The following is a 15,228-nucleotide window of genomic DNA, read 5'->3' on the forward strand; positions in this document are numbered from 1 at the left end:
GCCCTGTCCTAACATCTGATAGCCATATTTTTGATGACTTTACTATAATATCAAATCAAAAATGTGCATCAGTGTAGTTGTTCCAGGCTTCAACTGTTTGCCCTAGCAACACTCATACTGCATTGCTGTGAGTATCATAGACTGTCCTGGAGTCTTCACATCATAGTTCCTCAGAGCCACACTCATATCAGTTCCCTACCTTACAATTAGTACAGCAGCAGCAAAGAATGGGAGGCAGAGCAGTTCTGGATGGCAGTGGACCTCTGTCCTCTTCTGAACGCTGTGTGTGGTACAGGCTGTTGCTTCCACTTGATCAGCATCATGCCTTTCCATGGTGTGGGAGAGCCAGCATTAACATTAAACAGATAACTGCAGGAAATCTTACATCTTACAATAAAATAAGGGGGCTTTGATCTGATAGGAGGTGCTAGCAAAGGTTTTGAAGGGTGCTATAGCACACCCAAGTGCTCCTCTGGAACAGTCCACTGTGTGGCACCCCCTTCAAGTGACACCCAGAGAATTTGCCATAACCTGGATATGCCATTGAATATGCTGCTGCTGGTTCACATGTACAGTGGGTATGGAAAATAATCACACTTTGCGGCTTTGCCGTGTGAAATGACACAAGGCGGTGACCCTTTTTCCACCTCAGTGGTTTTTCTGACATGTTGGTGTTATATCTTTCAGTTGGATGTTATAAGTTGCACAGCTAGATAAAACAAAAACTGTCTTTGTCTTCATTTTAGGCTGAAAAGCAACAAAATGTGATTATTTTAAAAAGGGGGGTGGGGGGGGGGATTATTTTCTCTACCCACTGAATGTACTATAGTTAGTAATTCCAAAGTTTGTAGTTTTTTTTTTAAATAGCACGTTATACTTTCTCTAAGCAATAGTTTTGCACAGAGCAGCCCCAATCCTCTTCTTTTTGGGTACCCTGCAGGCGATCCTGGCTCCTCCCCCCTGCTGAGTGCCCCCAATAGCAAGCCTCTTGCTATGGGGGCACTTGGGCAGGCTCAATCCCAAGACATTTTCCATTCACACACAGAGTGCTGCTCGCACTCCTCATTGGCTCACTAGCTGTGATTGACAGCAGCAGCAGAAGCAAATAGCTCCCGCTGCTGTGTGAGCAAAAGAGGAGAGAGAGACCTGGCAGAGCCACTGCTCTTATGCACATCTCTGGATTGAGATGAGGCCCAGGTGAGTATAAGGGGGAGCTGTGGATGGGGGTGGAGAGCTTCACCCAGAAAGGTTTTTACCTTCCTGCATAGAATGCATTAAAGTGGTTGTAAACCCTTACCCCTGGTTCACATCTGTGCGGTTGTGTGGGCCACGATTTGCATGGGCATGAGAGGCTATTCATTTGAATGGACTCCCGTGCCCCAGGACACACAGGTAAGAAGTCCCTGCACTACTTGGGAAATCGCAGCCCGCATGGAAACCGAGGTTCCCAGTATGATTTCAGTTTCCAATGCAGGTGGCGTGCCATTAGAATTAATGGCACCCGCCTGCGGTTCCCGCATTCCTCTATGTGGGTGGTGCTGCTGCAGGTATTTGTGCGGGTGCTGCAACGGCACCACCCGCACAGATGTGAACCAGGGGTTACACATACCCAGTGAAGAGACTGGCCTCAGGTGATACACAGAGATGAAACCAATCCTCCTACATTAGTTGTACCTGTTTATCTGTAGACTTCTCTTTGTTACATTCATCCAGAGTCCAGAATTTATAAAGCTTGTCAGAGTTCAGAAAAAAGGGGACGAAGAGATGAAGTCATATGAGGAGAGCTCTGAAATTTGATTGGAGGGAAGAGACACTCCCCTCCACACAGCTCCCAGTCAGTCTGCTGGTGGTCCCTCTCTGACACCATTTTTCTGTTGGTGTCAGGAAAACTTGTCAGAACTGAATCATGCTGATAGCAGAGAAGCAACAGACAGAAATGAGACTTAGTACTGTGGATTGAGACAAGTACACACTATAGAGGGATCTGCTTTGTTCGTATTTCATGTAAACCACTTTAAGTTATAAAAAAAACCTTATGCCTTTAGAACTACTTTGTTTGCTTTTAAAGTGAAACTACTGTATAAGACCACATTCACTCCTATATGTGTGCATGCTTGGTTGTAAATAAAACCTAAATTGTCCACCTAAAACAAAACAAAGCTCACATTTATCACAAAACAAATACAGAAAGCCCTACAGACTATTACACATTACATATGCTTTTATATTTTTATGTATTGTTCAGAATTGGCTAAGTTAATTACATAAAAGGATACTAATAAACTCCATCATATGTCACTCTTTTAGGTTCACTCTCTGAGCATGAAGATGGTTTGGCTGGTTCAATATCTTCAATTGTACCTAAAGCACCAGCAAAGACTGAATCTACTACCATTACAGTGGGCACATCTGTCCCCCAAGTCAGTGTGATGGCTCCCCCAACCAGAAGAATCACAACAACACCAGGCTATGGCCTGGACAGGCTGGAATCAGAAGGTAGGAGTGAAGTCTTTTCTTCTGAATTTGGACTATACACATTTAACATTTATTTGTAGAACCCCAACAGTATTCTTGATACATAATTGATGATGAGAGTTTAAAAAAAAAGGGTATTTTCTCTTTGGCAGGGTTTATTAACCACTTCAAGTCTGGACACTTTTACCCCCTTCCTGTCCAGGCCAATTTTCAGCTTTCAGTGCTATCACACTTTGAATGACAATTGCGCGGTCATGCAACATTGTACCCATATGAATTTTTTTAGCATTTTTTTGAGACAGATAAAACTTTATTCTGGTGGTATTTAGTCACCACTGGGATTTTTTTTTTGCTATATAAATGAAAAAGTCCAAACATTTTGAAAAAAAAGTGTTTTTCTTATAAAATTTTGCAAATAAATAATCTTTCTTCATAAATCTTAGCCAAAATGTATTCCTCTATCTTTTTAGTAAAAAAAATAAATAACCCAAATTACTTTATTACCAAAAATTATAATTTTTCAAAATTATTTTTACATTTTTTATTTTATTTTTTTATATTATTATTTGTTTTTTTTTTTTCAACATACCGTCACCCTAGCAGTACAGTGTCACCTTAGTGACACTGTACTACTTGTGGGGGTGATGAAGATTAGCCTTGTACCATGTGACCTCTGTGATCATTCACAAATTTCAAAAGTTGTAAGCAATGTCAGGAAGTGAATTCTTGTTTACTACTGTTCATGTAATCACTGATTGGCCAATCAGGGATCACATGACTCGAGACCTCACACAGAGGTCTCGTACAGCAATCGGTGTTCCGCTTTGTCCTCCCAGGGAGCGTGCACAGGCATTGAACGCGGGGGCCATTTTATAAACGGCAACCTGCTTTGGCACTGCTCCCATTCGCCCGTTTATGTACATGGGCCGGACGGGAAGTGGTTAATCAGTGCGACCCTGCTGATTGGTTGTTTTGGTTGAGAGCAACAGGTGGTGTTAAATATCCCCTACTTTTTGGTTGTCTCTTTTTCTTGACGATATTGCAAACCCCATATAGATTACAGGAATTAACAGGAACAGAAGGGAAAGCATACTATTCTGTTGGTGGACTTCAGGGTGCATGAAAAATGGATGGCTTCTTCTAAAGCCCTAAGGTGAACCTGCTGGTGGGGGTTGGGGATCAGGGAAAATATGTTGTTGAAGGTTCTGAGTGTGTTGTATATAGTGCCCTGAACCACCAACATTTGTGAGACTCTGTACCACCAAAAAATCCTTTCTTATGTCTTGAATATTCCAGAGGTGAGATCTCCTACTTCCCAACTCTATTCATGCCTACCTAGGAGTTTTGGGGCTTCCTGCCCTCTTTTTTGTGTGTTCAAGCTCCTCCTGTTGCATTATCTAAAATAAATAAATAACTAATCACAGGGTAAGTAGGAACCCCTCATGAAGGAAACTTCCAAGATCCCATCAGTAGAGTCCCCACCAGTAGAGTCCCTGAGAGTTAGAAGGAACCTCCAGATTTAAAGTTGAACTTCTGGCAAACCACTAATTACACAGACACACACACACACGATTTGTGTGTCTGCTTATCCAGTTCTGGGATTTACACAGCCCCGCCAGTCATCATTCACAAGCTGATGACCTGAGTTTTCTCTACAGCAGTTAAGCAATAAGGATTGGTCACCTCCCCACCCCAGCCTGTGATTGAACAGTGAGGGGAGGCAAATGTGCACTGCAGCAGACCGGATTGGCTCCTAGTTCTGCCCCTCCCTCTCTTATTCTGACTGCTGCTGCTTAGAAGAACATCAAAGGGCTGATATCACGTCAAATTCAGGTACTTTGGTTAGCTGAATTTCAAGATAAATGTCGTGATTTTTATTAAATGCAAAATTTGCACTTATTGTAATGTCTGCATGAAGTTCAGTTTTAAATTTCTGTTTTAGTTCAGCTGTTGCTTTAAAGCAGGGCAGTCAAACTCTATTTTATCGCGGGCCGTATCAGCATTATGGTTGCTCTCAAAGGGCTGCTTGTATTTGTAAAACTTGATGTCCAGAGCACCCCACCCTCCATTGCATCAGATGTCAACAATCCCATACCCCCCCTAACATCACCGTGCACCCCCTTTGGGGGCAGAGCTGGAAAGCAGAAAGTGCAGGGTCTGGAGGAGGACCAGAGGACGAGTGGAATCAGTTACCAGAGTCTGCTGAATGCTGAGGCCAGGGGAGGCAGAGATGAGGGGGTGCTGCAGCTGCACTGAGAGGTGCAGGATTTGGCAGAGGAGTTCTATACTCCTCTGCTGTCAACTGCTGAGACAAGGTGGGGGCGGAGACAAGATGGTACCTGCAGGCGAGGTGCAAGGGCCACATGAAATGGCCTGGAGGGCCAGATTCGGCACACGGGCCTTGTGTTTGACGCCTGTGCTTTAAAGGATATGCTTCAACACATATAACACAGACGGTCCACTGTTCTAACCATAAGGAACCCACACTGAGAAGTGCCGTGGAGTCATCACTGAGAAGTGCCGTGGAGTCATCACTGAGAAGTGCCATGGAGTCATCACTGAGAAGTGCCATGGAGTCATCACTGAGAAGTGCCATGGAGTCATCACTGAGAAGTACCATAGAGTCATCACTGGAGTGCATGTATATGGACGGGAAAAGGCTGCAAAGAGGATGCAGGATATCCACAACACTAGGATGGATGAAAAAAATTAAAGGCTAAGTTCACCTTTACAACATGTTACATGTTCCACCCATTTTTAGGATGAAACATGTAAAATGGTGCACCATCTGCATCTTCTTCCTCCCCTGATCCCCCTTCATGACAACGGGCAGGTGATCTTCCCCCTCATCACAATTTGAAACCAATGCAGCTGTGCAGTGCACCGCCCACACTGCCCCATCATTCATTCCCCGTTTCCTATGAATGGATAGACTACAAGTACTGTCAGCTATTGCAGCTGTCAGCTTCTAGTTCTCAATGAACTACGAGGGCATTGGTGAATGCACGTGTAGTTCATTGATTCTTCCTGTTCTCAAGTTACTGCCTGTCCAATCAAGGTACAGGCAGACAGCTACACTGACAATCTGCAGGAGTCTGAGATTGCACCCGCAATGCTCTGCAAGCTCCTTAGAAAGAAAATGCACATTTTTTACCTGCAAAAAAATTAAATTTTTTAAACTTGTCTTTTAAAAACAAGGATTTTGCCAAAAATAAAAAAAAATGGCCATTGTTTATACACAATGCTTGCCCTCCAGAGGATTTACCCCCCTTCCTAACCAGACCATTTTTTGCATTACGGTGCTGCGTTACGTTAACTGACAATTGCGCGGTCATGCAATGGTGCACCCAAATGAAATTTATTTCCTTTTTTTTTTCTCACGAATAGAGCATTCTTTTGGTTGTATTTGATTGCCTGTGCGTTTTTTATTTTATGCCTGTCAAACTCTGAGAAGCTGACAGGTGCTGCAGCTTTACAGTGCACCAAGCTGTGCTAACGTTTAGGGCAGTATGTACTGGCATTCCAGGCATTTGTCCCCGGGTGGATACTGTCCCTTCCAGTTATGCAGCTGTCAGCTTCTTCTAGAGTTTCACAGGCTGCCTGCAGGGGTGGGACAATGCACCTGTGTCCTCTCGCCTGAACTTACATGTCAGAGCCTCATGCAGCATGGCTAAGGCTAGGTTCACATCTGTGCGGGTGGTGCCGTTGCAAATCCGCACGAAAATCTGTGCAGCCGCACCACCCGCACAGAGGAATGCGGACCCGCGGGCAGGTGCCATTAGTCCTAATGGCACACCGCCCGCAGTGAAAAATGCAACCGTACTGGGAACCGAGGTTCCCGTACAGCTGTTTTTTCAAAAAAAGTGCAGGGACTTCTTCTCTGCGTGTCACGGAGCACGGGAGTCTATTCAAATGAATGGGCTCTCGTGCCCACGCAAAATGCGGCCCGCACGGCCGCATATATGTGAACCAGGGGTAAATGCCTATAAGGCCCCAGTTACACTGGGTGCGACTTGGCATGCGATTTGCATTCCATACTACTTGCAAATCACATGCCAAATCGCACCCTATTGTCCGCAATTACAGCGGTCATAACGGTGCGGTTCTGACTTGGTCGGTACCACACCGATTTCTATAGTAGTACATGCATTACTTTTGGTGTGATTTGCATAGACATCTGTGTGAGAAGTCTAGAAAATCGCACCTCAAATCTGTAAGTCACCCGACTTTGAAATCGTGCGACTTCACTGTAAGTTGCACGATTTCACAGTCGGGTTCGGTGTGACCGGGGTGTCAGTGTGCATGAGGCCTTAATTTTGGGTTTATATCCACTTTTATTGTAATACACGAACTATTGAGAGATTACTGCCTGAGGTGAGTGTGAATATTAGTGCTCCTTTCTGCTTTTCAGATGCAGCCATTCAAACTTCCCCCATAGTTCTGATTACAGTTAAACTAATGAAAGTATGTTGCTAGTACATAACGGCTAGCAACATATGACAGTGTTACTCTAGATGGACTTTTGTGAGCGAACATAAAAGGAATCGTCATGATATTCTGTAAGTGGTGATATGTGCCCTGCTAAGTCACCCTTCATCTTCATTATAGACAAAGATTTATAGACGATCCTTTCACCTGTGCAGATGCGACAGGGTGGCCTCAGTGAAAATCGTAGGTAGGAGTTCAGTCATAGTCTGTAAATTGCAAATTAATTTTGGAATTTTGAAGAGCTGTGTTAGTGCTGTAGGCTTAACTCTAGGCATGGATAAGACACATTAATTAATGAAGTTCTATAATCAATTAAATATAACCAAAAGTCATTATATGCAAGTCGAAACAAGTTCATATCAGTTACTGTGTGATACACAAGCCTCATAAACAAAAAAACTTGATTGAGCCAAATCCTCCTTCTTTTGTGTCTCACATGATCCCCCTCCTAGACACTGCAGCTCACAGTAGGAGGGTTTTAGCAACTGAACTATCAATCCAGAAAGCAGTGGGCAAGACTAGGTGTAGCCAGGTGCTGATTGACAAGCTATGGGCTTATGACTCAGCAGTGACAATGCTGATCGCCACAGCCCCTGCAACATCTTTTGATCCCAATGAGTGCAAATAGACACAGCCTACATGAGAGTGGCAGCTCTGCATTGGATTCAAAAGCAGTGTACAGGTGTACCTCGGTTTACGAACGCCTCGGTTAACATAATTTTCGGTTTACGAATGAAAATCCAATGACAATAATGCCTCTGTTTACAAATTTTTTTTGCAATATGAATTAAGTTTCCCCAGGATGTATTGCGCCTGGGAGGTTTATAGCGTCAGCCCCGTGCCTTTTAAAGTGCACTTTTTTATAAAGAGTTTTGAACAAATAAGACTCTTTACTTTTTTTCTGACCTCCGGAAACGGATTAATTGGTTTTCAATGCATTTACGAATAATTTTTAATCATGCCCTGTACAGTATTTGTCTTTTAAAGTGCACTTTATAAAGAGTTTTGAACAGATAAGACTTTTTTTTTACTTTTTTCTGACCTACAGAACGGATTAATTGGTTTTCAATGCATTTACAAATTTTTTTTAATCCATGTCCCTGTACAGTATTTATGCCTTTAAAGTGCACTTTATAAATAGTTTTGAACAGATAAAATACTTTTTTTTTACTTTTTTCTGACCTCCGGGATGGATTAATTGGTTTTCAATGCATTTACGAATAATTTTTAACCATGTCCCTGTACATTATTTATGCCTTTTAAAGTGCACTTTATAAAGGGTTTTGAACAGATAAAACTTTTTTTTTTACTTTTTTCTGACCTCCGGAACAGATTAATTGGTTTTCAATGCATTCCTATGGGAAACCGCGTTTCGGTTTACAAATTTTTCGCCATACGAAACTTCCCAGAGAAAGCATTAAAGTTGTAAACCGAGGTACGCCTGTACATTTATTGCCGCCCATAATAGGAAGCCACATTAGATGGTCTTCACTGGCAGGATAAGTAGGTATTCGTGGGACTTTGGGGCGAGAAAACCTTACATGCAGATGAACTTGTAATTTAGACCTGCAGCACAAATTTTATAACATGGGAGGCCATAGTTCCATTTAATACATTATTAAATGTGTAAGTATAAGTTCCTGAATATGAAATGGTGCCAATCCATTGTACAGCAGAGCTCATACTGGGAGCAGGAACTGTAGCACAAAGTAATTAGTGGTACTTCAGTGCTTATATGTTAACAAAGCACATGCTGATAGGGGGAAAGATCAGTGTGACAGAAAGATGAGCTCAACAGTCTGCTACTTCTCAGTGAAAAATCAGTTCTTCTGACCTTCCAGACAGGTCTGTGGGGTGCAGTAAAGATGTGTAAATCTCAGGACTGGAAAGACAGAATGACGAGCACTTTTGCAGGTAAAACAGACCCTTTATTTTAAATACATATTTAATCTGTGAGTTTAGCTGATTGTCTGGAGATCATTCTGTTTTGGAGACAGCTGAGAGGAGATTTCCCTCACTTCCTGTTGCTTCCCCCAGACAAGAAAAGAAGGGAAAAGTCGGTAATGGCAAAAAAAGGTTTGAGATTATTTACTCTATCCAATAGCTTTAGATATGTTAAGCAAGGCCCAACACACGGGGTCCTTTCACAGGGCGTTCCGTTTTTTTTCTTCAGTTTAGTCATGTTTTTTCAAAGAAAAAACAGATGAGTTTACATCCGTTTTTTCATCTGTTTACATCCGTTTTTCATCCGTTTACATTGGGTTACATTCGTTTTTTCATCTGTTTACATCTGTTTTTTATCGGGTTACATTCGTTTTCATCAGTTTTTCATCCATTTAGATCCTTTTTCATTTGTTTACATCCGTTTTTCATCCGTTTACATCCATTGACATCTGTTTTTCGTCAGTTCTGGGCTTTTTTGCGGAAGAAAAATAGGGTTTTCTTCCGTTCAAAAAAATGGATGTTAACAGATGTGGACATTAACGGATGTACAAAGATGTTCATCCCTTTACATCTGCAAGTCCATAGAAATACATGGGGGTCCGTTTTTCATCCATAAATGAACAGATTAAAAACGGACATACAGAACGCCTGTGTGAAAGAGGCCATGGGGACATTTTAGGATTGTTGACTATAGAAACCCAACCAATCAGAGATCATGAATCATTTTTCAGGTGCAGGCTGGGAACTATTAGCTAAAATCACATTGCTATGAGCAGAAAACGTTTGTCCTTCTCTCCAGTTATATTAATGACCACAGTATTTCTCAGCCTTGGGTGTGTGCAGGGACATCTGGTGACTCTTTGTGGAGTCCCACCCACTTAAAGTGATATTAAATCCAATGATAAACATTTATCATTTTGCAACTTACCAATTCTTAGATGTGATAATTGCATTTGTTTTCTTTTTTAGGCTTTCTTTTGTTTATTTTCACTTGGTGATAGGGACAGTAATGCAGGCCATAGATGGGTCGAAAATCGGCCGATTTTTCGGCCGAAAATAAAATCGGCCGATTTTCGGATCGTTAGTGGGCGATTTGGTCGGCCGTTTTTTGGTATTTTGGCCGTTTTTTTTTTCCGGTAAAGTTGGAAAAAAATCGGCCGATTTTGCCGATCGGCCGATTTTCGCGGCAATTAGTGGGCAAATCGGCCGATTTTTTACCGATAAAAAATCTGCGCATGAGCAGTGACCTGCAAGAGGAAGACAAAAAGAAGAAAAAGAAGAGGAAGACGGTGAAGAAGAGGATGAAGAAGAAGAAGAGGAAGAAGAGGATGAAGAAGAAGAGGAAGAAGAGGATGAAGAAGAAGAGGATGAGGATGAAGAAGAAGAAGAGGATGAGGATGAAGAAGAAGAGGATGAGGATGAAGAAGAAGAGGATGAGGATGATGATGAAGAAGAGGATGATGATGAAGAAGAGGATGATGATGAAGAAGAAGAGGATGAGGAAGAAGAAGAGGATGAGGAAGAAGAAGAGGATGAGGAAGAAGAAGAGGATGAGGAAGAAGAAGAGGATGAGGAAGAAGAGGATGAGGATGAAGAAGAAGAAGATGATGATGATGATGAAGAAGAAGAGGATGAGCATGAAGAAGAGGATGAGGATGAAGAAGAAGAGGATGAGGATGTTGATGAAGAAGAAGAGGATGAGGATAATGATGAAGAAGAATAGGATGAGGATGCAGAAGAAGAAGAGGGTGAGGATGAAGAAGAAGAAGAAGAGGATGAGGATGATGAAGAAGAAGAGGATGAGGATGAAGAAGAGGATGAGGATGAAGAAGAAGAAGAAGAAGAAGAGGATGAGGATGAAGAAGAGGATGAGGATGAAGAAGAAGAAGAAGAAGAGGATGAGGATGAAGAAGAAGAAGAAGAAGAGGATGAGGATGAAGAAGAGGATGAGGATGAAGAAGAAGAAGAAGAGGAGGAGGAGGAGGATGAAGAAGAAGAAGAGGATGAGGATGTTGATGAAGAAGAAGAGGATGAGGATAATGATGAAGAAGAATAGGATGAGGATGCAGAAGAAGAAGAGGGTGAGGATGAAGAAGAAGAAGAAGAAGAAGAGGATGAGGATGATGAAGAAGAAGAGGATGAGGATGAAGAAGAGGATGAGGATGAAGAAGAAGAAGAAGAAGAAGAGGATGAGGATGAAGAAGAGGATGAGGATGAAGAAGAAGAAGAAGAAGAAGAAGAAGAAGAAGAAGAGGATGAGGATGAAGAAGAAGAAGAAGAAGAAGAAGAAGAAGTAGGATGAAAATAAGAAGAATTCCAGTCCAGCAAAAAGTGTCTCTGCAGAGAGCTCCGCTATTTCTGACAGTTCTCTGACAGTTCCTTGACATTTACAGCGGTTGAAACATTGTATCTATTTGTTTCCGAATAAAAACATCTGTATCCTAAATGGAAACAAATAGATACATTGTTGCAACTTCTATAAATGTCAAGGAACTGTCAGAGAACTGTCAAAGAAATAGCAGAGCTCTCTGCAGGGACACTTTTTGCCGGCTCTAGACGGGTAGAAAATCGGCCGATTTTTTTTACCATTGATGGTAACGTCGGCCACTTGAACAACCGATTTTTCGTTTTTTAAAAGAAAAATCTGCAGTTTTTCTCCCCATCTATGGCCTGCATAAGTCTGTTGTTTTTCAACAAAAAAAAAACTGCCCTGCAGATGTTGTTGTGAGAGGGTGGAGATAAACCTTTTCAACACTGGCAGAGGTACTTACAATGATCAGATTTTATTTATATACACTATATTGCCAAATATGTTGGGACACCCCTCCAGATCATTGGATTCAGGTGTTCCAATCACCTCCATGGCCACAGATGTAGAAAATCAAGCACCTAGATATGCAGACTGCTTTTCACGTTTGTGAAAGAATGGGTCGCTCTCAGGAGCTCAGTGAATTCAAGCGTGGTACCGTGATAGGTTGCCACGTGTGCAATAAGTTCATCTGTGAAATTTCCTTGCTACTAAATATTCCATGGTCAACTGTTAAGCAGGCCATAGATGGGTCGAATTCTGAACGATTTTTTGATTGGTAATTGAAAACATCGTTCATTCTGTAATCCGATGGTGCCACCAATGATTTAGAAAATTGGTTGTTTTTCATGAATTTTCCAACATGCCCGATAAACAAAATGGGGAGGAACCAGGAAAATTGTCCGGCGCCATTGCCCCACTAACAGAGTGAAAATCTGCAGATTATTCTTAGGTCTGTTTTGCGAATGAAAAATCGTTCGAAAATCGATTTGTGTATGGCCAGCCTTAGTGTTATTATAACATAATTGGAAGAAACTGGGAACAACAGTAACTCAGCCACCAAGTGGTAGGCCACGTAAAATGACAGAGCGAGGTCAGTGCATACTGAAGCGCACAGTGCGCAGAAGTCGGCAACTGTCTGCAGAGTCAATAGCTAAAGACCTCCAAACTTTGTGTGGCCTTCAGATTAGCACAACAACAGTGTGCAGAGAGCTCCATGGAATGGGTTCTTATTTGACATCCATTGCTGACCTCACAAATGCGCTTCTGGAAGAATGGTCAAACCTTCCCATAGACACACTCCTACACCTTGTGGACAGCCTTCCCAGAAGAGTTGAAGCTGTTATAGCTGCAAAGGGTGGGCCAACTCAATATTGAACCCTACGGACTAAGACTGGGAGGCCATTAAGATAATGTGCGTGTAAAGGTAGGTGTCCCAATACTTTTGGCAATATAGTGTATGTAAAACCTTGATCCCAAAAGGAACAAAACTTGCTGTAACTGGGTATAAAGTGTTAGCTGGAGTTTAGCTTCAGTTTGTTAGTGCATCTAAATCTGCTAGTACATCTAACACTTCCCTCCACCGAGACAGACAATGCTGCTGTCCAAAGGTGTCTCTGTTGCTCCTTCATCCAGAGCGAGGGCACTCTAATACAGGAGGTGTATTACTGGCCATATGACAAGGTGAAAACAGAGGGGAAAAAGCCTTAAAAAAGAAAATGAATGTAGCCACCACATCTAATAATTGGTAAGTTGCAACAGGTTACATTTTTGGTTTGGGGTTTAATACTGCTTTAAGCTGGCCGTACACTTGCAGGTGTTTTGCACCAAGGCATAGAGGATGACAAATACCAAGTATAATTCAGGTACTTAAAGTGTTAATAAACCCAGGACCCCGCATTCACTATATCTGTTCTCCCACAGTACACAGACCATGGAAGTGCAATTATTTTAGTAAATATAAACTGTTAAATACCTTTTCTCATCAGCAGTTACAGCAGTCTTATGACTTCTATCAGTGTCCAGCAGAGCACATGTTTAAGCTTGTAGGAGGAGTTTTCTTTCTGCTCTAGGAGGATGTAGAACCCCTGACCTCTGTCTGGACAGTGCTGATTGGCCCTGTGCTGATCAAATGCACTCTCCCAAGAAAAAAACCCCAAACCTTTCTAGTAATACACACCAAACTGAGCATGTGCAGAGTGACTCCACACAATATGTTTTATCAGGAGATAAGAGGGGGGCACTGGAAGAAGGGGAGGATCAGAGAAGTCAGGATCAAACAGCGTTTTTACACAATGCAGAGGATTAACCCCTTAGGTCCCACAGTGAGTATAACAAGCATGCGTTACTGCATATACAGACTGATTTTACTGTTGTGGGATTAGTAACACTTTACAATAGTTGGAGGTACACTTTATTGCCAAAAGTATTGGGCCAGCCCTCCAAATCATTGGATTCAGATGTTCCAATCACCTCCATGGCCACAGCTGTATAAAATCAAGCACCTAGTCATGCAGACTGCTTCTACAAACATTTGTGAAAGAATGGGTCACTCTCAGGAGCTCAGTGAATTCCAGCGTGGTACCGTGATAGGTTGCCACCTGTGCAATAAGTCCATCCATGAAAGTTCCTTGCTACTAAATATTCCACAGCCAACTTTTTAGTGGTAGTATGACAAAGTGGAAGCAACTGGGAACAGCAACAACTCAGCCACCAAGTGGTAGGTAACGTAAAATAACAGAGCGGGGTCAGCACATGCTGAAGCTCACAGTGCACAGAAGTCACCAACTGTCTGCAGAGTCAATAGCTAAAGACCTCCAAACTTCATGTGACCTTCAGATTAGCACAACAACAGTGCGTAGAGAGCTTCATGGAATGGGTTTCCATGGCCGAGCAGCTGCATCCAAGCCTTACATCACCAAGTGCAATGCAAAGTGTCAGATGCAGTGGTGTAAAGCATGCCGCCACTGGACTCTAGAGCAGTGGAGACGTTCTCTGGAGATCTGCCGGGTGTGTCTAGGACTCTAATGCAGCTATGTAGCTCTAATTCCCAAATATTGTTGAAGAGTATCATGAACAATTAGCTTTTTTTTTACATACTTTTAACTTTTTCATGCTTTGTTGCATCAGCTCCTTCCTGTCTACTGGTCTCCCAGCTGCTTGGCATTTCTCAGGGTGAGTTTCCTGATGGAGACAACAGTGACACATGCCTGCATCATTTGCTTTGCAGGGCCATTTGTTGTCACCATATGAAGCCCAAGTGACAGGGTGACAATGTTTGAGCAGAATTGAGAGACAGGGACAGGGCGTGCTCACCCTATAAGAAGTACCTGAAGAAATACCTACATGGTAGGAATATTTATTGAAAGCTGCAGATTTAATAAATATTAAAAAAACTTTTGAAGTTACATTACTGCTTTAGAGCTTATATGAGATTTTGGCGATTTGGGTTTTTCACACTGTATACTTTTGTGGTTATGCTACATGTTAGACTTGTTGTGAGGGTTCAAGTGGTTGTAAAGGTAGAAGGGTTTTTACCTTAAATTGTTACTAAACCCACAGTGGTAAAATCAGTCTATATATGCAGTAAAACATACTTGTTATACTCACTGTGGAACCTAAGAGGTTAATCCTTTGCATTGTGTAAAAAGGCTGTTTGATCCTGACTTCTCTGATCCTCCCCTTCTTCCAGTGTCCCCCTCTTATCTCCTGATAAGACATATCACGTGGAGACACTCTGCACATGATCAGCACAGGGCCAATCAGCAATGTCCATGCAGAGGGTCAGGGGTTTTGCATCCTCCTAGAGCAGTGGTTCTCAACCTTTCTAATGCCGCGACCCCTTAATACAGTTCCTCATGTTGTGGTGACCCCCAACCATAAAATTATTTTCGTTGCTACTTCATAACTGTAATTTTGCAGTGGGAGGAGTAGTGCCATGTCATTGGTGTCAGTGGAAGGAGTAGTGCCCCATCACTGATGTCAGTGGGATGAATAGTGCCCCACCGTTGGTA

The 15,228-nt window shown here is 42.4% G+C and overlaps 1 protein-coding gene across 3 annotated transcripts in view; it reads left to right on the top strand.

The window, feature by feature from the left end:
- ARMH4 (armadillo like helical domain containing 4) overlaps positions 1–15,228 on the top strand; it is a 304,815-nt gene that overhangs the window by 72,993 nt on the left and 216,594 nt on the right. For all 3 annotated transcript variants that reach the window (XM_089661128.1, XM_089661130.1, XM_089661129.1), the window contains exon 4: positions 2,308–2,496. In XM_089661128.1, coding sequence (XP_089517254.1) covers positions 2,308–2,496 — 189 coding nt within the window. The remainder of the gene's footprint in view (positions 1–2,307; positions 2,497–15,228) is intronic.

Source organism: Staurois parvus, unplaced genomic scaffold (genome assembly GCF_062004578.1).
Source record: "Staurois parvus isolate SC_StPar_1 unplaced genomic scaffold, SC_StPar_1.0 ptg001316l, whole genome shotgun sequence".
Taxonomy (NCBI): Eukaryota; Metazoa; Chordata; class Amphibia; order Anura; family Ranidae; genus Staurois; species Staurois parvus.